The following is a 21,575-nucleotide window of genomic DNA, read 5'->3' on the forward strand; positions in this document are numbered from 1 at the left end:
AAAGGTGCTTCCTTCTGTTACACTGTCCCCCAGAGTAACTGTTGCCTTGGTCACAGCATATCCAGAGAAGTGGTGATGAGGTACTTACTGGCTATGCAAATCTTCATATGCCTTTCAGGTCAGTAAGGTCTATATTTCAACTCCATCTTCCAGTTAATTATATTATGTACCCTTTTTCAATGTCATCCCCACATACGCTCAAAACTAGGTGAGCTTTGCCCTTTCCCTGAACAACATACCACTTTGCTAAGGCATTCATCCTCTTACAGAGGAGAGAACCCTAGCAAGCCTTGGCAGAGATGGTTTGAAGTACTTGTCTTGCGAGTAAATACCAGGCATGTGCAGGATCCCTGCTGGAGGCTCAGCTGAAGAGATGTAGCAAATATTTTGCTCCTTCTGTGATGTTTTCACCCAGCACAGTCAGGGTTGCATCAGGCCATTGGTCAGCATGTAGCATCACCTCAGAGGTTTTGCTGCATGTGTATTACCAATTCACAGGTCAAGCTCACAACACAGGGAGGCTGTGCCAGAGGTTTTGAATATGTGGTACATCAGAAATTTGCCTTTAAAACAGAGTGAAAAAAACCTGAATATTTCTAAATTTTGGATGCCTGCAGAATTGCCAGGTTTTATGTATTTTTACCCCAATTGATTTTAGAGGCCAGCTGTACACCAGAGTTCTTGAAGATTGTTTTGTGTAGGAGAAATAAAAAGTGTGTGAGGAGCTGTTTTGTTGATTGTTTCCTAAGGCAGTTTATTAAAACTGCATGAGTACATACAAATGTAAAAGAGTTAAAAGACTTGAATCAAACAGGAGAAAGTCTTCTGCACGGTTACAGATCTCTTTCAGGAGGTGTTGAGCCCTGAAACTCTTTTCCTCACTCTACCCCCCACCCCCAAAGCTTGTGTTCCAACTGCTTGTGCAGGCTGTGAAGTTTTCTTTTCCCCCAAGCTTCTCTGTCCATCCTGCTGCCTCTCTTGCTCTGGTGGGGCAATCTGCATGAGGCAATAGATGATGAATTCTCTGTCCTCGTGCTGCCTTGTGTCCCCTCATTTTGAGTTGCGAAGCATGCCTTTTATCTGTGCGTCTTTATTATCCCCTTAATGCAAACCCATTGTTCAGTTTGAGAAGTAACTGTAGTCTTGGAAAGATGCTTCTTTCATTTACAAGTAGCTGGAACTAGATCCTTGATATTTGAATAAAAGCACTAACAATCCCATGTTCCACTTAAGTCAGAGTTGTTTTCCTTGAGTCAAGATGATATGCAGAAATGAAGTAACACATCTAACAAAACAGAACAGTGCAGCACTGCGTTGGGGACAAAAACAAAGCGGCATGTTCATGGAGTGTGTATGCTGGATGGGTGTGTATGCTGGATCGCTTTTTGGTGCTATGTTGTAATTACGGCTTGCTACTCTAGGTCCTGCTTTGCCTTGTACTACTTCGCTTCATTATGGTAATAGCCTAGTACGCCAGCTATATTAGATCAGTAATGTCGGTATAATGATGATTCATATAGTAAATTCCTGTTTCTTACTAAAGTCATTTAATCAAAAAATTCTGATGAACCTTACAGGTAAGCTTCTCCCTTGGTAATACAGTGAGCAAATGATCTTGAGAGATTAAGAACCAATGAAAATGTATAGGCTAGTTTTATCATGTGCAATCCGTTGGTGAATGGATCTGGGTTTATATTTTCCTGAGAAATATCAACTGTGGCTTCTCGTTTGGCTGACGGTGCTTACCTTCATGTATAAGTAGAAATCTTACAGAAAACCTTACTTGAGATCTTTGCTAGAGCAATTGAGTGCTGTTCACCACTTCCGGTTTTTACTGTTTGTTATGTGGAAAACATCTTAATTTTGTTTGTCCTAACATTCATTATCAATAATTTCTATAAATATATGCACACTGCAAGCCTGCTGTGCTGCGGCAATAACTTGCACCGTTGTCCCTCCATTCTTCTCCTTCCTTAATCTTGTAGCTGTATTTGCATAGCAGTAAAACTTTTCAGGTCAAGGAGGAGTAAAATTTCTTGCCTTCTGGGAAGGTGCACTAAAACTCTGTTACTTCTTCCTGGAGGAAAAGGCAACATCCTAGCTTCTCCTGAAAACTTAACTGCTTAGCGTGAAATTTTTTTCAGACTCCTTCGGACCAGAGAAATGTTGCTTATGCAGGAGAGGAATGCTGCCATTGAAATTCCTGACCATAGGACAGATGAGGTCACTTTCTTTTTATGCCCAGCAACCGCTGAATGTCAAATGTGGAAGTGGTCTTTGGAGCAGAAGGCATGAGTTAATAGTTTCTGTGCTGCCTGCATCTGCCAAGGTTGCAGCATCACATTTCCTCTCCTCCTGTCTGATCCAGGGCTTTTGAGTCATCTTTGGAAAAGTTTTGGGCCTTGTCAGGGTAGGGGAGAGGACCTCCAAAACTCAGTTTGGACAGGTCTACAGCTGAGATCTTCGCAAAGAGAAGAGGAGGTGGCTGAGAGATCTTAGCTCAGTACCACAACACTCCACTGAGTTCCGCGAGCTCTTGCTGACTGACATAACTTTTTTTTCTTGGCTTGAAATAAGCTACCTGTTGTGCAGTAAGGGATTTGAAACCTGAGGTGTGACCAAACGGGCCTCCCTCCACCTCGATGTTAGCAGATGAGAGAGTCTTCTCTTGGCTTCCCTCTGGTAACTGTGCTTGTTTGCTGGATTTTTTTGAAAAAGTGCTGGAAGTCCTGTTGTGCCATGCTGTTCTCCATGCAGGCATCCTTCACAGAGCTGCCGTTCCCAACACGTGCGAGTGAATGTTTCCAAACTGTGCGCCCTGGTGCTGAGGGGTCTCTGGGTGTAATCATTGGCAAGTGAAGATTAAATTGCTTGCACCCAACAGACCTGGGAGTAAAGCACAGGTCTCCCAGTTCTCTCATAGTCTGATAAAGCTGCTTTTTTAGATTAAAAAAGAAATACAAAAATTAAAGAACAAGATGTTTCAGAGAGTATCAGCAAAATGGTAAGTTTAGACAGAATTATTTTTATCCAACGTGTTTATTATGCAGCAATTGAGATTTGAGGGAAGATATGGTTTACAAAAATATAAAAGCATCTTTAATAAATAAAATGAGGATTTAGATATCCTTTTAAATACAGGACTAGAAGCTTATACTGATGGCTTTGAAACTGTTGCTGCCACATATACCCAGATAAAAACCAGAGCAACAGTTTAAAAAAGAGCCAAGCCTATTAAAGTACATAATGGTCCAATCAACACAAATTTGCCTTTTTTTTTTTTTTTTTTTTACAATCCTGCATGTGTTATTTTTAAAATAAAAACAACTTTCTGCAGCAGTTCAGGTTAATTGATGGAAACAAATATGCTTTGCAGATGAGTCCAAGGCAGAGTTTCCATGCGGATGCTCTGTGGTGTAAGCGCTGGTAGAGGAGAGTCATGAAAACTGAACAAAAATACCAGGGCTGATTCACAGCCATGTTACTTCAGATTAATGCCAGTGTCACTGGGTTTGGTGAGTTTTATTTAGACAATGAGAGCAGGCTGAACCCTGTTTCAGAGCTCACAGTGTGATCCGTTAATGCTGGATTAGAAAGAACATTTGTTTAATGGCATTACAGTGGCATAGCATGAAGGTGAATGTAGTCCATAATCTTTAGTAGTGATCTATGTGAACTGTAATAACATGTAATCACAGGAAAATTAGTTCTTTGGGCGTGTTGGAAGAAGTAATTTTTGACAATCAGTTCTTACAATGTACTGAAAGAGTTTAAATTCTTTTCATCAGGAGTGAAAGGCAAAGTTGCTTACAGGGCTGTGCAAGTTTTATGAACCCTTCGCCTTCTGCTCATGCTTTTTCTGAAACCAAAGGGCAGATTTTCTCTATTAAATGAACTGGGGGATTAGTTTGAACTGGCAAGCAGTATCTCTCATATCAGGCAAGATGAAACAAATTGTGCTGAGCATGTGCTGGGTTGATTAAAGTTCAGTTCCAGGAGAAGCCAGTCATTTAAACTGTCTTTGGGTATTTAGTAAAGACTGGTGGTTTTGTGATGTTTGTTTGTTTTGGGTGGTTTTTTTGTTTTTGTTTTTTTTAACATGTCTCTGTGTAACATGATGTGTGTCCCTAAATCCTAATCTAGACAAAGCCAAACCATGCTGTGAAGATTGTTGGTACATAGCTGTTAAACTACAGAGGAAAAAAAAATATAAAAAAATTACTCAGACTTATTTATGTCCCTGTTTTTCCAGGTATATGGCCTGAGCCCTTAAACAAGAAAGCGCTGTTATTTGATCAGTAGTAGGTGTAACATGGCACAAATTAGTTTTCTGAAGTAATTAGGAGGGGGTTTTATGTCTGTCCTGTGTTTCCTGTCTATTGACTATGGCTGAATAAGCAGAGTTCGGTTTTATTGTAGTTGTGAGATGTTTTTCACAATAATATGTGTAGAAATTGGCCATTTCCTCATACAGAATAAACCAGTATGAGTCAGTATAGATTCACTTGTGCAGAAGTATACTGATTTAAAATTTCTGTCAAAGGGGAAAATGCTACTAAAACAAGCAAAGCTGTTTGGGATTAAAAATAATAATGATACAAAAATACCAAAATGAAAAAAAAAAAACCCACACAAAAACAAACAAAAAAACCAACCAACAACAACCCCAATCATCAACTGCTGTTTCAAACTACTTTTTAAGTTTAATTTGGCTCTTGCTGCACTTAGTCCATGCATATATTTGTATTTGTAAGGCATTACTGCTTAATTTACGCAGGTTAGGTCTTGTCTTTCTTATTTATGAAGTGCTAGTGTAGATCTGCTACTTCTTGTCTCATGACTAGCGAAATACTAAATGAGGTTAACATTTACAGATCAGCGTGGTTTTTTGATTTAGTTCACATGGAATAGTTGACACATTAATGTTTTAAATGTTCTTCCCATCATGATCTTTATTAGCTTAGGTAAGGTGTTTGGGTTTTTTGTTTGTTTTCCCCAAGATTTGCTTTTTAAAACTAAAACTTACATGATTAAAAGATGTTGCTGACAAGTCCTTTGGTCAGGGTTAGCAGCTTGGAGCCTGGAAGATACACACAGTAAAGTACCAAGCTCTGTTAGTGTCCCTATCCTCTTGGTTTTGCCCTGTAGGCTGCAGGCTTTTTAGGCAAGATAGCAATTGCTAGATGCCAAAATGTCCTAAATCTGAATTGTAAGATTTTGGGTTTTTTTTAAAGGATTACTTTGTAACACTAGCAGGAATTTCCACTTCCTCTGCCCAGTGAATAGCTTTTTTTCTTTTTTTTCCTTGCGGCAGCAAGAGTTGAGCTGGTGTTTCTTGTTCCAGGAAGCAACGTCTGCAGAGTTGAACATTCAAGTAGAGCAGCTTCTGTAGTGTAGCATTTAAGCAGTGTTAGAAGACAGAATGTCTGCAGATAAAGGCTATTTTACCTGCAGTTCCTCATCTGCCCTTCTAGGACTGGTTTTAAAAAATTTATGTGACTAAGGCCAGACTATGCACAGTGGTCAGTTTTTGGAAGCTTACATCTTCATTGTATTTAAACCTCGTCCTGATGGAGCAGCATTGGAAAGGAAAGGGCGGTTGATTTTCTGCCCTTTTGCATGGCACCGAAGACTTTGCCAGAGATCTCAAAGCGAAGCTGATTTCTGATCGAACTTGGTAACTGTACCCCGTTATGCTCAAAAGGTGTGAGAGAGTCTTGACTAAGATTTCGGTTTCTAGGTGAAGAGTTTTCTGCAGAGACCCTTCTAGCTACGTTGCCAGCTAGGAGACTGAAATTTGGTAGTGTCAACTGACTGAAGTAGGTTGAACCAGGAGGTCAGAAGAAAATGGTGCCATAAATCTGGATTGTCACCTGAAGGTTATTAGAGTCATAGAGTTGATTTTTTTTTTTTCCCTAATAGATGGAAATAATTTCACATGCGGTCATTCCAGTTATGAACAATAGCGAAGTCTTACCGTAGAAAATAAAATACCCAGCAGTCATGTATTTTGGGGGATGGAGGAGTGTGCCTGATTCCTTACCTAAGTCTTGGAAGACTTTTGGTATTTTCTGTTGTTACAGGGTTTTTTTTCCCCCGACTTTGTTTTCTCCAAATGAATTGTTCCTATAAGGGAGTTTAAACTCTGGGTAATTATTGTTCTCTGTTCCAAAAGCTAATAAAAACAAAGCTCAACAGTATGCAGTTGGAGGCCTATGGAAAAACTTGGGTGTAACACACAAAGTAGAAAAACAAACTTTTCTGATGAGGCCAGGAAGCTACGATCACATTTTCCAGTTTTAACTGTATGTGTTGGTCCTAACTGGGAATGTTTCCTGCTAAACTGAGTTGTTCTTCTCTGTTTTATTTTGTAGTTGCTTTTTTAATTCATAAATTATGCACAAGAGGGGATAATAAATGTCAAACGTACTTGCATATGATCTTGAACACAGGGAAAGAATGTATTTTTGTAATATTTTATAGGGACACATGTTGCTTTGTGCTCTATAAGACTGTTAGGATTTGTTTGCTTATTCCAATAGTTGGCTAAAAGATACTCTGGGAATGCTGTTAGTAAATAACCACATACCCTACAATTTGATATTTCAAACATACCTGTTTCTTTGAATTACAAGGCTTTTCTTTCATGCAGTTCTCTTAAAGTGCACCTCCTTCTGTTCCCCTTTCTAACCTGTATCTCTTCCTAGGCTCTCAGGGTATGCTTTCTGATGTGTCTGTTGCCTGTAATTGTTCTTCTGTAAACGTCCTGATGTTGGGGTTGGGGTTTTTTTAGTTTTTTTTGAGATACTGGAAAACATTTTTATTGCTAATTGTTTGACAATGTTTGAAAAATAGTTAGATATGGCTGGTTACAGTAATCCAAATTTATTTGGATAACAGACAGTTACTGATAGCTTTATTATAAAAGTGTTCAGAGCATTTGGGTTGGGTACTTGTCAGTCAATCCACCAAGGGAATTTTGTGTGTTTATCCAGGCCTTTGTGTATTTTATTACTCTTCATTTGAGCCCAGAGTAAGAATTAATGTGTCACTGCTCTAACCTTTTTGAAGAACATCTTTATGTAAATTCTTCTTGAGGGTTTTTAAGGTTTCCTGTGGTGAATATTAGGAATATCATATCCTATATTGCTGGGTGTTTTTTTAATGCATTTTGAGGTGGGCAGGGGTGGTGGTGATGGGGATGGACGACTTCAGGTGGCATAGCTACTTATGGTTGTTATTTTCAAGTACAGTTTGACCTAAGCTTATAAGGGGATAGGTTATGTAATGTTAAAGAGTTGAAGAAAAGTATTGCTATATACTTATTGTTAGGAACTGTATGTCTCGGAGAAGGCCAGTAGTGTAATGAAAAGACCATAGCAACTTCTGAAGTGGGGGGAAGGGGTAATACTGTGATCTTGGAATCCTCTGAGAACAGGTAACTTTGTTGGAAGGACAGAGTTAGGAATGCAGATTTAAGGACACTGAAATACTCCCTTACCTCGTATATGGGGTTTGCATGGCAAGGTTCTGCTAGTGTCAGGGGTACTGTGGTGGCTTCTGTGAGAAGCTGCTGGGAGCTTTCCCTGTATCTGGTAGAGCCCATGCCAGCCAGCTGCAAGACGGACCTGACGCGGACTGAGGCCAAGACCTTCAGTGACAGTGGTAGTGCCAGAGCAGATTATCCTGAGCCCACCTTGAAGGCTGTGGTGAGGCAGGCTGTGCCCCTGCAGCCTACTGTGGTTAACCAGGGAGGTTAATAGTAGAGCAGGTATCCACCTGCAGCCCATGGAGGACCCCATGCTGGAGCAGTTCATGAAAGTCTGTGAGAAGGACTTACGTTGTAGAGGTTTGTGGAGGACTGTCTCCTGTGGGAGGGACCCCATGCTGGAGCAAGGGGTGAGTGTGAGACCTTGCGCCTGAGGAGGAAGGAGCATCAGAGACAGTGTGATGGACTGATGGCAGCCCCATTCCCTGTCCCCCTGCACCACTGAGGGGGGGCAGGTAGAGAATTCAGGAGTGATGTTACACCTGGGAAGGAGGGAGAGAGGTGAGGGAATGTGTTCTAAGGTTTAGTTTTTATTTTCTCATTTGAAATAAATTGATTTCCCAAAGTCAAGTCTGTTTTGCCCATGACAGTAGTTGCTGAGTGATCTCCCTGTCTTGACCCACGAGCCTTTCGTTATATTTTCTTTCCGGAGTCCAGCTGAGGAGGGGAGTGATGGAGCAGCTTTGGTGGGCACCAAATCCACCACACTTCAGCTGGGTAATTCGACAGAAATGACAGGATTTCAGCCCCATTCTGTGGTTCCAAGCTAATGGTGACTCTCAGTGCCATTCTTCTCTGCTGTGCCACCCATCTGTTTGCAAAAAGATCCCTGTGTGCTCATTGAAATGGCGGAAGTAGTTGAGACAAGGTTATCCTGTCAAAAACGTTATCCGCATCATTGAGAGGTAACAAAATAGCTCCTGGCACAATGTGCAGTCCTGGCTTTGCAGTTGGTCGGATGCAGCCTTCTCCCGTAAAGTTACAAGGTGCTACAGGGGGTGAAGCAATCTTTCCTTTGCAAGTTTGAGGCTTAAATCCTGCAAAAGTGTTTTGTGTAAAGAATCGGCTTCCCTTAAGTATCATGGAGTTATGCTGCATGAGGGCTGCTTGTACTCTACTTAAATGGGTTGGATTTTGGCTTAGGTGGGGCATTTCACTTGAGGAGCGACAGGGTGAAGGTACCAACTAGAAAGCCACATCAAGTGCCTTAGCATCTGGAAACAAGGTGGCAATATACTGGGGACACTACATGGTAGACATAGCCCTTCCTTTTACAGACACCTTCCTAATGTAACTTCTGTCCACAGTTAGGTGAGCTTCTCTGAGGCAGTTCTGTCTTTGCTGTTGTGTTCTCCAGTTATGATTGAAATGTCAGAAAATATTAAAAATAGTCATCAGAGCTGGGATATTTGAAGTGTCTTTTCTTCTTCTTTTTTATTTATTTTATTTTTGAGCCTTCATACATCAAGAAATTATGCTAGCAAGGCTCATCTTAGTCTTCTGTGAAGCAGTTTCCTTGCCAGCCTGTAGCACCTTCTGATGATGACACCAGGGACTAGAATTGGTTAATGGCTTCAACAGCAGTTTGGGGGCTCTGTTGTGGTGGGTTTTATTGGCCTCAGCTGTTGTTTGATAAAGATGTTCCCCCCAACATATTGCATGAAGAGGAGTCAGTGATCTTTAGTAAATACTGACCATTTCTACTGCAACTGGCTGCCAAGTCTATTTTATAATGGTTATTTCTGGGTCGCAGGTGCTATTGCCTTTTTTCACGTGGCCTGTTTTCCATGCTGCCAGCTGAGATAACTGTCAAAGGAACTCCTATTTTCTCCGTAAATTTGGTATACGTGGGCTTTGTTGAGGCACGATCCTCTTGTCTACTCCTGATTTCGTTTACAAGTGCTGTTATTCTAAGGTGACTTCATGCATCAGCATCTTCTTTTTGATGGATTCTTTATGCAGTATTGACTAGTTCCTCCAGTGTGAGCCCCAGCTTTCTGTGAAGGAGCATACCTTGTCCTTGAGTGACATTAAGCCTTTAAACAAATACAGCTGTGAACACTTCAGGTTACACTGCAAGGTCTTCTTGGCCACTGGGAAAAAAACCAATGCTAAATTTCTACAGGAATCCTCATAATTTCTTATTACTGTATATTTTCCAGAATCTAATTTCTGACACTTCCACCATCCAGTGAGCAGATCCAGTAAAAAACCCATCCTCGGTCTTCAGATACATCATGTCTTAAAATGACAGATGAAACCCTGATCTTTTAGAAAAGGGTGTTGTCTCACAAAGGGAGTTTGTTACTGGGTGTGCAATGAGCCAGTCTCGCACGCAGAGCCGAGATACCATTTATTGTGTGTCTGTACAGAGATGGGGGCTAGATGGTAAACCCAGAAAGCTAGCACACCTCTTAACACATGGTAAAACATTTTATACAATTTCAACAGTAGTTAACAATTATGTTTAGTCACACTTAATTCTCACTGATTCTGAGGAGCCTTGTGTCCATTTAAAGGTACAGAATTCTTTTTTTCACTGACAGTGATCAGTGGCGAGAGGGGTTTGTTAGTGGGAGGCTTTCTTTACTCGAGGGTGGATCTTTTAGTATGCTGATTTGGATAGTTCATACATAGTTCAAGTAATTTTCTGTTTGGTCGTATTAACCATTTGGTTCTTCTTGAGCTTATCTTGTTGTGCCCCAGCTTGACATATTTATGGTGTCCGTTTCTTTTCCCAAGGCCATGTTTTTTTAACTATTTGTAACATCCTCTGTTTTTCAAATACTTTCTTGTGTTTAGTTATAGATATTTACATATTTTGTCTAAATTTCAAGTTAAATAATACTGACCTTCTATTAATCGCGCACCTGGGAACCAGTTGGCTACAAGGGTTGCTAATTCCAGTGATGTTTCAGAGTCAGGAGTAGGTTCCAGGCAGGCTTTACATCATCAAGTGTGCCTAATCTAATGACAGTAGCTTATGTAAAATGAAACCTGATAGTTTTTGTTAGAAAACAACAGAGCACGAGTTCCACTTGTAGTTCCACTGATAAAATTTTGGGTTGAGCCTTATGCTGCCATATAAATAGTTGAGGGTTTGTTTTTTTTACCAGGTAGAAACATATTTTAATGTCTTAAAATTCAAGTGGACAAAAAAACCTAATAGGAACTTGCACATGTTATGAATGCTATAGTATAATTTTTTAAATTGAAAAGAAATTTTGTCTTCTAAATTACTCGCCCTTCTGTATGCTACTCCTAAAAAATTCCTGCTAAGAAAAAAAAATGTGTAGTTTAAAAAAAGATCCCAGTGATCCAATGTGTCTGAATGGTGAATGTGTTGCCAGGTAACATCTTCATAGAGATGAAAGCAGCGTCCATGTACTGCCTGAGGAAATCTGTGGAGGGGGATGTTTATCATGTGAGAACTCAGTTTTGGGTGGCTGAACGTTTTTGGCAACACCTTGTCCCTTTGCTACCACTTTGGTGAGCCCAGCGCTGCCTGGGAGGCTTTGCTCTGTTCCCCTTGGCAGCTGTGGATCACAGTGACTCATCCTCTTGTTCCTGTCACCTGAAGTAGTTAGTGTTCTTGGGGGGAAAAAAAAAAAAATTTTTTTCATTGTTCCTTCCTTTTTTAGCTCATAGTAACCCTGAAAGCCAGGAGGTTGTAGGCAGCTGCACAGGAACATGCTCGGAATTAAGGAGTGTTAAACTGTTGCTGTTATGTCAAAAAGTTGGTCTTTGGCTGCTGCTTTATATACTGGACCGTAGCTTTGGTCATACATGGCCTGGTACAGAAGTGCAAAACTCTGATTGATTAAAAAGTAAATAGTCTAGTACGGTGGCTGTTATTGTTCAGCAGGAATGCCCAAGAATATGCCATGTGTTGAACCATGTTGTAAAATGGAGGGGGGAGATTTTCAGTCAGCCTGCAAAAACTTAGTGAGCTATTAAAAAATGTTCCTGGCTTTCAAAAATACAGTTTTGTTGGAGTTTCTGGGATGACAGGAAAATTTAATGTGTAGCAAGTCTAAAAAGTTATGAATAAGTAGATGTAAAAACAAAATAAAGCTGCAGAGTGACCTGACTTTTTTTTGCATGTGGAGTGTCAAACCATTTAATAACTTGTGCTGTAGCCACTGCTATAGTGCCAATGTTTCTCAAAATGAAAAACTGCAAATTGTCATCAGACAAATGCAATTCATTGGGTTATTGAGGTGATGACAGTTCATTGGTGTGTTTTCCCTACAAATGAAGAGGAAAGTTTGTTGGTTGGGGGGGGGGGTTGTTTGGTTTTGTTTTTTTTCATGAAAGTATGGTGTGCTATAAATATAGTTACATACAGCATAAGTTGTATGAAATTACAGGAGAAGGATTAGAGGGAGATAATTTGCAAGAACTTGAATATTGAATAGCTTTTCTTACGGGTAGCCTCCTCTGAGAGTATTAATTTAGTGTACAGCTTCATTTTAAAATTAATAATATATAAACAAAATCGTTCTTGCTTTGCTGCATGCTTGTATTTTATTTATGTGTGCACACATGGTCCACTAATTAAGCACAGCTCTTTATGGTTTATTTATTTGTTCTAGAGAGGCTGCTTAATATTTGAGAGAAACAGTAATGATGTGCCTGACCTTTGCAGTGGCTGTGTTAATGGTAAGATGGGTTTTGCAGGAGCCTGCAAAAAAAATAGGTTGATTGTTTTTCTCCATTTGCTGGAATATGCTCAAGAGACCTGAAAGCGCGCGCGCACACACACAAACAAGGGGGGGGGGGGAAGCCTAAGTGGTTAAAGAGTATTTTCATGTGTTTTCAGATGTCAGGAGGATGGTACTGACGGGCTGAGGTAAAGGGTTAAAAACTTTGTTTCTTTGCTTTTTGTTGTGGTCTGTGTTTTATTACCAAACCACCAGGGTATAGTATATTCACCACATGGTGAATAGTTGTTAGTTTGTTTTTCTTAATACCAATATAAAGAAATAAATGTAAATGGATATGGAGACCAGTCCAGGATAAGCTGGTATGACTCTTTTGTGTGGTGGTCTGGTAGTGGGATTTGTCACTAAAATTCCTAAAAATACATGTGGTATGTATGCACAAATGTTATTGTCTTTGCCTTTTTTATGGCTTTTGCTTAATACAGATTCCCACCTCTTTTTACAAAAATGTCCCCTGAGCCTGTGCTGTGGTGAGGAACTCTGTGCTGGCAGTTCAACCCGCCGCTCCTTCCCCCTCCTGCCTCTCCCAGCTCCACACGCTTCCCTGTTGTGCATGTTATGTGCACAGTTGCTGTCTGATGAGGCTCTCGGGTTTTATTTCTGATAAAAGCGAAACCACTGGGAGCGAAAGATTTGGTGGAAGGGCTAATAGCAGAGATTTAGAAAAAGCAGAAAAAGAAGGCAGGTGTGGAGAGGCTGATGGATACCTGTGTATTGAGATGGTAATGCTGCTATATATAAAGCAATGGAAATTAAATGTTATATTTATAAAAGGATGTTGGTTGGTCCAGGCGTTTGTGGGTGATACCAATAAACAGTGATGTTTAACTGACTTCCACATGAACATGACCATTTCTTAGATTGTTCTTCTGTGGAAGCTGTGTGTGTGTACATACAGAATTAATATTCTCATAATGGAAGATGCAAGTTGTGGTCTATTCAGTTTCTCATGTTTTTTTTCTAATTAATCGTTAATCACCTGCTATTGGAATATATCTTTTTTCTTTAATTATCCACTGGTACGTGTTAGAAATCTGCCTGCAGAGCTCTTACAGTGCCGCAGGGTATGCCATATTTTTCTTTTAATCAGTAGGTAACATTTCATAGCTTTTGTTTGTTTGACTGCTTGTCTGTTTTGCTCTGTCTTTATAAATATAAAAATCTACTTTCATCACACATGCATATAGAGTAGTTTCTGCAAAATAATAGGATGCTGCATGGGTTTTTTAACACTGCGATACCTTTGGGAAGAACAGAGGCAGTTGTCTTGCAAAGGAATGCAAGCTAATGGTATGTGCTTCTTCTAGCCAAACTGATTGGACGTGAGTAATAAGTTTTCCTTCTCCTTCCTCCACACAGGAAATATTGGATCATTAGGACTAGCAAGCCTTCTGGGTTTTTGGTTTTGTTTTTGGTGGTTGCTTGGAGAATTGCGGAGTTCTCATACACCTTCCTTTTCCTTGCAGTGATTATTCTTCTTCCATGTTGCATAATGAATTATTGTTTATAGCTCATGTATCTGCCTGAGGATGGGTGAGGAGCTGACCAAGAGCTTTATGGGTCAGGATTAAAGGGAGGGCAGGGACATTATCGTGCAGGGGTCTGCTACAGGCTGTCTGACCAGGAAGGGTGAGCAGACAAGGCCCTCTATAGACAGATAGGAGCAGCCTCACATTCACAAGTCCTGGTTGTCATGGGGGACTTCAGCCACCCCAGTATCTGTTGGAGGGACAACACAGCAGGGTATAAGCAATCCAGGGGGTTGTTCCTGGAACGTGTTGATGATAAATTCCTTTGCCAAGTGCTAGAGGAGCCAGTGAGGAGAGGTGCTACGCTGGACCTTGTTCTCACCACCAAGGAGGGGCTGGTGGGGAATGTGAAGCTCAAGGTCAGCCTTGGCTGCAGTGACCATGAAATGGTGAAGTTCAAGATCCTTAGCGCAGTGAGGAGGGCGCACAGCAAGCTTGCTATGCCGGCGTGCAGGAGAGCGGACTTCAGCCTCTTCAGGGATCTGCTTGGTAGAGTAGTGTGGGATAAAGCCCTGGAGGGAAGAGGGGCCTGAGAAAGCTGGTTGATATTCAAGGATCACCTCCTCCAAGCTCAGGAGCAGTGTGGAAGTCAGAAGAGGAAGTCAGGCAGAAGTGCCAGCAGGCTTGTGTGGGTGAACATGGAGCTCCTGGAGAAACTCCAACACAAAAAGGAATTCTACAGAAGATGGAACAAGAGCAGGTAGCCTGGGAGGAATTTGTCTGAGCAGGGATCAGGTGAGGAAAGCTAAAGCCCTGCTAGAATTAAATCTGACATGGGATGTCAAGGGCAACAAGAAAAGCTTCTATGGGTACATCAGTGATAAAAGGAAGGCTAGGGAAAATGAGGGCCCTCTCTGGAAGGAAGCAGGAGACCTGGTTACCTGGGATATGGGGAAGGCTGAGGTACTCAATGACTTTATTGCCTTGTTTTTCACTGGCAAGTGCTCCAGCCACACTGCCCGAGTTGAAGAAGGCAAAGGCAGGGACTGGGAGAATGAAAAACTACCTACTGTAGGAGAAGGTCAGGTTGAAGAACATCTAAGGAGCCTGAAGATGCACAAGTCTATGGGATCTGATGAGATGCATCTGCAGGTTCTGAGGGAACTGGTGGATGAAGTTGCTAAGCCCCTATCCATCATATTTAAGAAGTCATGGCACTCAGGTGAAGTTCCCACTGACTGGAAAAGGGAAACGTAACCCCCCTTTTTAAAAAGGAAAATAAGGAAGGCCTGAGGAACTACACGGCAGTCAGTCTCATCTCTCTGCCCAGCAAGATCAAGGAGCTGATCCTCCCGGAAACTATGCCAGTATTGGGACCAGTGCTGTTTAATTTCTTTCCCAGTGACATAGACAGTGGGATTGGGTGCACCTGCAGCAGGTTTGCTGATGACACCAAGCTATGTGGTGCAGTTGACACGCTGGAGGGAAGGGATGCCATCCAGAGGGACCTCGACAGGCTTGAGAGGTGGGCCCGTGTGAGCCCCATCAAGTTCAACAAGGCCAGGTGCATGGTCCTGCACATGGGTCAGGGCCATCTCAAGTACAAATGTAGGCTGGGTCAGGAATGGATTGAGAGCAGCCCTGAGGAGAAAGACTTTTGGGGGGAGGTGGGGGCATGGCGGGGATTATTAACAAGAAGTAACAAGAAGCTCAGTGTGACCAGGCAATGTGTGCCTGCAGCCCAGAAAGCCAACCATATGCTGGGCCACATCAAAAGAAGCGTGGCCAGCAGGTCAAGGGAGGTGGTTCTCCCCCTCTAGTCTGCTCTCATGAGACCCCACTTGGGAGACTGCCTTCAGCTCTGGGGCTCCCAACATAAGGAGGGCATGGAGCTGCTGGAGTGGGTCCAGAGGAGGGCCACAAAGATGATGATAGGGCTGGAGCACCTCTCCTGTGAAGACAGGCTGAGAGGGTTGGGGTTGTTCAGCCTGCAGAAGGGAAGGCTCTGGGGAGACCTTATTGCAGCCTGCCAGTACCTAAAGGGGGCTTACAGGAAAGCTGGAGAGGGACTTTTTGCGAGGGCCTGTAGTGCCAGGGCAAGGGGGAATGGCTTATTACTGAAAGAGGGTAGGTATAGATTAGATATTAGGAAGAAATTCTTTACTGTGAGGGTGGTGAGACACTGGAACAGGTGGCCCAGAGCAGCTGTGGATGCCTCATCCCTGGAATCCCTGGAAGTGTTCAAGGCCAGGCTGGATGGGGCTCTGAGCAACCTGGTCTAGTGGGAGGTGTCCCTGCCCATGGCAGGGGGTTGGGACTAGATGATCTTTAATGTCCCTTCTGACCCAAACCATTCTATGGTTCTGTGATATAGGTATCTTGCTTTTGAGGGTCTGCTGCAGATATATGAAAGATTGACAAAGCATATAACCTATTTTTTGTGAATGTCATGGCATGGGGTTAACTGCAGTAGCTGCAGAGAAGGGGGTGAGGTTTTTATCTTTAACAGCCTACCTCTTACCGAAGTACCATTTAAAACATAAACTAATTGCAAGTGGTCTAGTTCTTGTCAGTTGAGTGAGAGGTTTGCCATGGCTCTGTGGCAGGGCTTTCCAGAGCTGAGGACTGTATTTTAACTTCAATGTTGGTTGTAGGTCTCATTGCTTCAGGAGAATCCCAGTGATGTCTGGGACATCACAAACATTCACCTTTTCCCTGTTTTGTGCCATGTTTAAGTCTGAGAGCAGTTGGACTTCAGTGTATTGGTAAGACCCACATTCATTAGTCCCACCAGACTATTTCAGTAAATGGATTGCTGGATCTGGTGCAGTAAAAAGGAGAAAAAAAAAGAAATTGAGCTCCACGCCCTGCCCCCCCCCCCAAAAAAAAAACCAAAACCCAAAACAACAAACAAACAGCATTTTCTGAAGATGCTTGTGTTTAAAATAGCAGTGGAAAATAACTGCAAGAAGTGAAATTGTTTATTATCTGCTCTGTTACTTCTGGTCTAAGTGAAGAGTTCTTGGCTTGGGCTTTAAATGAGGTGTGTGATCTGTGGGCTGTTTCTGAAGTACACTGATTGTTAGCTTCAGTTTCCTTCTTATTTCACAGATACATTGATCTGCTGCATTAGGGTTTTGTGTCTCACAATGTGACAGAGCTGCCAGTAAGACACTCCACGGGACACAAGGCCCTTTGGCAGGGACAGGGCTGCACTGCAGATGTGGCCAGCTGGGACCAGCCCAGAGGCCACCTCCCTGCTTGGAGCTCCCAAACAACCTGACCCTTCTGCAGCTGTGGTAGGGATCAGTGTAATTACCCTGTGGCTGGTGAGGCAGGCAGTGCCTAATGCCACTCTGATTGAACTGTGAGGGAAAGGGGATTAAGCTGGGATAACACTCCAGCGTCATCCTGGCAGCTGACAGCATCAACTTCAAGCCTTCTCGCTCCAGCTGGCTCCAAGAGTGTGAGAGCAGAAGCATCTGAAGTTTGCTGTATGCCTCAGACCTTACGTGACAGCAGTACGCAGCTTGCTAGTTGCTGCCGTGTTGCTAGGGTAACCTGCCTATTTATTCATTTATTTCCAACTTCAGTCTGATGCATCCTCTGCCCTGCCTTTGCTGGAGTGGTCTGTTTGGCACTCAGGACCGCTTTGATGGGCTTCAAATGTATCTTGAGTAGCTAACTATTATGCAGGGAAGACATCTTCCATCTCCCTGTCCCAACTTGTTAGAGAGAGGTCTGTCTTGGATTTTAGCATATTAATTGGAGTGTATCTATGTATGTCCATGCAGGGAAATTAAATATTGCACTTGTTTGTGCATCTTATGCTCTTAATGGAAGGAAGTGGTATATCAGTGTTCTCTAGTGCTGCTAAGAGCAGTTTAAGCTTTATTCCCTTCTTTCCCCGATATTCCCATGCCTTTTGGGGGGCTTGTTTGAATGTATCTACCTGTAAATGTGGCCTAAATCTTCCTCTCAGTTTTTTTATAAGGATGAATTAGTTGTTCTTGCATGCATGAATAATGTTGCCAGCAGAATACATACACTTTAATGGTATCTTTGATAATCTATGTACAATGTAAACTACAAATTATGAGACAGTAGAAAATCCATGTTAACACTGCTTTGCAGCAGAGGTGTCTTTTGAAATGTGTCATTATCAGCAATAGAGCCTTTGCTGTAAAAAGTGACCAGATACTTTTGTTTTTTTCCACTCAGCTGTCCCATTTCCTCCAAGTCACCGGCTCACAGCTAAGGAAGTATTTGATAATGATGGAAAACCTCGTGTGGATATCTTAAAGGCACACCTTATGAAAGAAGGGAGACTGGAAGAGAGCGTTGCTTTGAGAATAATAACAGAGGGAGCTTCAATTCTCCGTCAGGAAAAAAATTTGCTGGACATAGATGCACCAGTCACAGGTTAGTATGGAGTTACGGTGATGGAGGGAATGTTTGCTGGTTTGGGATGTGTTAAGTAATACATTAGTGTATGTGGCTTCCTAAGGAGCTGAAAGGCAGCTTGAAAATATTTTTTTTTTCTCCAATACTTGATTCTCTTTTTGTCTGCTACCACTAGGATAATGGAGGCCATCAAGCAGCTTGTAAATTAGAGGAAAGGATCACATCTGCTGAGCCTTCTGTTTCTAAGGCAGAGAACATTTTTAGTTGTTAGGAGAAGATCAGAACTTTCTTAAACTTCAGAAAATATCTGGGCTTTGCACCACGTATTAATTCCGTGATTTTATAGATGTAATTTACCATAGTAGCACTGTTCAGACATACAGACAGTGTTGGGCTCTGAAGGAACAATGGTGTCAGAGTAAATGGAAATTTTAATTAAATGCTAAAGGAAAATAACAAGTTCAGTGTAAAGGAAAAAAATTAGCAGAATCCCAGTTTGTGTTGCCTGGGGGATTAATGAATTCTGCTGGTTGCAGAACCCATCCTGCCCTTGACTATCAAACACTACCACCCACTCATTAATCCTCAGGAAATGCCTTATACTTTGAATTTCCTTCTCTAATTGTCTCCTGCCTCTGACTGCATTCTGAATGTATGAATGCATTTGCTTGCTGTAATGTGCCTCCTCCTCTGTTTTGTTGTTGTTATTGGATATGAATGGATTTTTGGCAAGAAATTTTCTGTGGCATAGAAAGTTAGCTGTGGGGCAAAAAGTAACTGATTCCAGCCAGCTTGAACTATGAAACCAAAGTACAAAACTCTGTTTAAGAAGGCAGGTTTTTTTGTCACTTTTGTTTCTGGAGAGACCTAACAAAGGTTAAAGAAATAGGTTCATCTGCTGCAGAAGAATGGTTACCTGTCTTTATCATTAGTACTGGTAGCATTTACCAAAAACTATACGGAAGTAGCAAAACCTTCATTTTCAGGAAATCTCTGAAGAGCATAGTATCCAGACTAGAATGATGCACAAGTTATTAAAGCTTGTAATTTTAAAAATGACATTGAAATAGGGGATTGTAGATTGACCTGGAGAGGTAATGTGTATCATCTTTTATGTAATGATTAGCTTGTCATACTGCCATACAATTCTGATGGAAAAGATGTCAATCATGTTGTGGCTTATGTATGAATAAAGGAAGTAGGATGAATAAAAAGATCCCCTGAGTAGGCTAGGAGTGAAGCTCTGCAGACATTTTCTTTGGCACTTTAGGATAAATGAAAGAAGTCATAGAGGTGTGCAATACCATGTCCATAACTGAGTAGCAGACATTCAGAAAATTCTACTTTTCTGTTGATTTTTTCCTTTTATTTGAGTGTAATTTTTTAAAATCCATTGAGTGGTGTAGACTGTAGGAGGATAGGTGTGATGTGGTGTGTCCCGGCTGATTTCTGTAAGTCCATGTTTAATGTGTTCTCTCTCTCTGTCTTTTAAATTTTTCTCTTTAGATTTTTTTCTTAAATGCTTTTGAAGGTATCGGAATTGTTCTGAATTATATTTTGGAGATTAATCTCCTGAAGGTTACCCCATTGTATAACACTGGTATAATTTAAGTCTTTGATTCTTTTTTCAGTTGAGCCTACACGTTGCTTTGTTCCTGCTTTTGAAATTATTCTCATGCAGTGGTTGTGATCAGCAGTCTTCGGGGTGGCTACTGTCTTTTAAACTAGCGTAGGAAATCTGGGCTCCTAATGCTTGTTAGCACTTCTCAGCTACCCCGCTAATGTTCTATATGAACAAACATGAAAGCTGGAGCTATGAAAGCAATCATCAAAAGAAGAAAAAAAAAATTATGAGGGGGAGGTTGGGAAAGCTTGTGAAGCATGTTGTTGTGGGCCTGACAGTTTTCTTTGCATGAGTAGTATGACAGCAGGTGACTAGCTAAAGAGAGTATCAGTTGACCAATGATGTGGTCGAAGTGCAAGATACGCAGGCAATCAAGAAATAACTATGGAGTACAAGAAAGCTTTTTTCAAATGTATGGAAGAACAAACAAAATCACTGACAGAGTGGAGAAGAAAATAAGTTTTAGATTTTAGGCATGGCAAACAGTCTTGTTGGAGTGACAGTCATAAATCATTAATATGGGGTGCTTTGTGGGAGATGCATTCATCTTTTAGAAACATATCCCTATAGCTGGGTAATGAGATGGTGATCATCAAAAAGGGGAGGTATAACAGCAAAGCTGTTGAAATAAGAGCACTGTGGGTTAGTACAGTGATATGCTTGATAAATGGTAAAGAACATGCAAAGTTTTTTCATAAAGCCTTGTGTAGCCATCCCTCAGCTCAAAATTTGTTCTGTTTATTTTAAGGGGTGATATAATTGTCCTCAGAAAAAATATCAGAGTTGTGTTTATAAGCAAAGTCATGTGAAACAAAGTGGGTACATAGAAGACCTGGATTTGAAGGAGATGATTTGTGTGATGGGGGGAGACATACAAACAGCCTTAATGTGGAATGCAAAGTCCATTATTTTGCATTTATGTGTGAAACTTACCCTGTGTCTGTAGTTAGCTGGAAGCACCAATGTGACACTCACTTTGAAGTAATACATTTTGTTTTCAAATTTGGCAAGGTTATAAGCCTTTTGAATTATTGCTAATTAATTTGCGACCTTTAGCTCAGATTCTGTCATTTGCTACATACATATGTACATGCATGGATGGTTTGCTACAGTTCTGGCTTACAACCCAGGTGAACTATTTCTGCATTTGTTAGACAGATTGGCTGTTCACTGGGTATAAATCTGAACAGAGCTGGGACTAAGGAAAGACTCAGAGTCCTCTGCTATCAGGACTCTTCTTGCATCTGGGAAGTGTTGAGGCAACTTTGTCTTGACTTGTGCATGTGAGTTGGGAAGGATGGAGAGAATTAGGTCAAAAGAAGTGAGTGTATTGAGTGGGAGGCTGAAAGTAGGGGTGAGAAGTAGTGATAGGCTGCTCAAGAGATGACAAGGAGGTGATTGAGACTGGCCACTTGACTTGAAGACGAGTATGTGATAGAGGTGAAAAGCTTGGGAGACAAGAAAATGGCCAAGAGGCTGTCAGAGGTTGTCAGGGGATGGCTGGGCAGGCAAAGTAGGAGGATCAGCAAGAGGTTGACAGTATTTGGACTAGTATTGGGACTAGCTGGGCAAGGCATCTGCTCTGTCACCTGCTCTGGGAGGTGAAGGGGCATATGGTGGAGTGGGCCTGGCTGTAGAGCAACAGCTGTGGTAGAAGCAATTACTAGTATAGATCTGTCTCATGACTGGAAGCAGTGAGGGGTTGGCACAAGGGTTGCGAAGTAATCTGGGTTTCCAGTGTGGGGAAGAAGTGAGCCAGGCACCCTGGGCTACCAGGATGCTTTCCAGTTGCCTGCAGCACCATG

The 21,575-nt window shown here is 41.7% G+C and overlaps 1 protein-coding gene across 2 annotated transcripts in view; it reads left to right on the forward strand.

Moving 5' to 3' along the window:
- PPP3CA (protein phosphatase 3 catalytic subunit alpha) overlaps positions 1-21,575 on the forward strand; it is a 195,828-nt gene that overhangs the window by 64,571 nt on the left and 109,682 nt on the right. For both annotated transcript variants that reach the window (XM_040598681.1, XM_040598690.1), the window contains exon 2: positions 17,964-18,164. In XM_040598681.1, coding sequence (XP_040454615.1) covers positions 17,964-18,164 — 201 coding nt within the window. The remainder of the gene's footprint in view (positions 1-17,963; positions 18,165-21,575) is intronic.

The sequence above is a fragment of the Falco naumanni genome, chromosome 1 (assembly GCF_017639655.2).
Source record: "Falco naumanni isolate bFalNau1 chromosome 1, bFalNau1.pat, whole genome shotgun sequence".
Lineage (NCBI taxonomy): Eukaryota > Metazoa > Chordata > Aves > Falconiformes > Falconidae > Falco > Falco naumanni.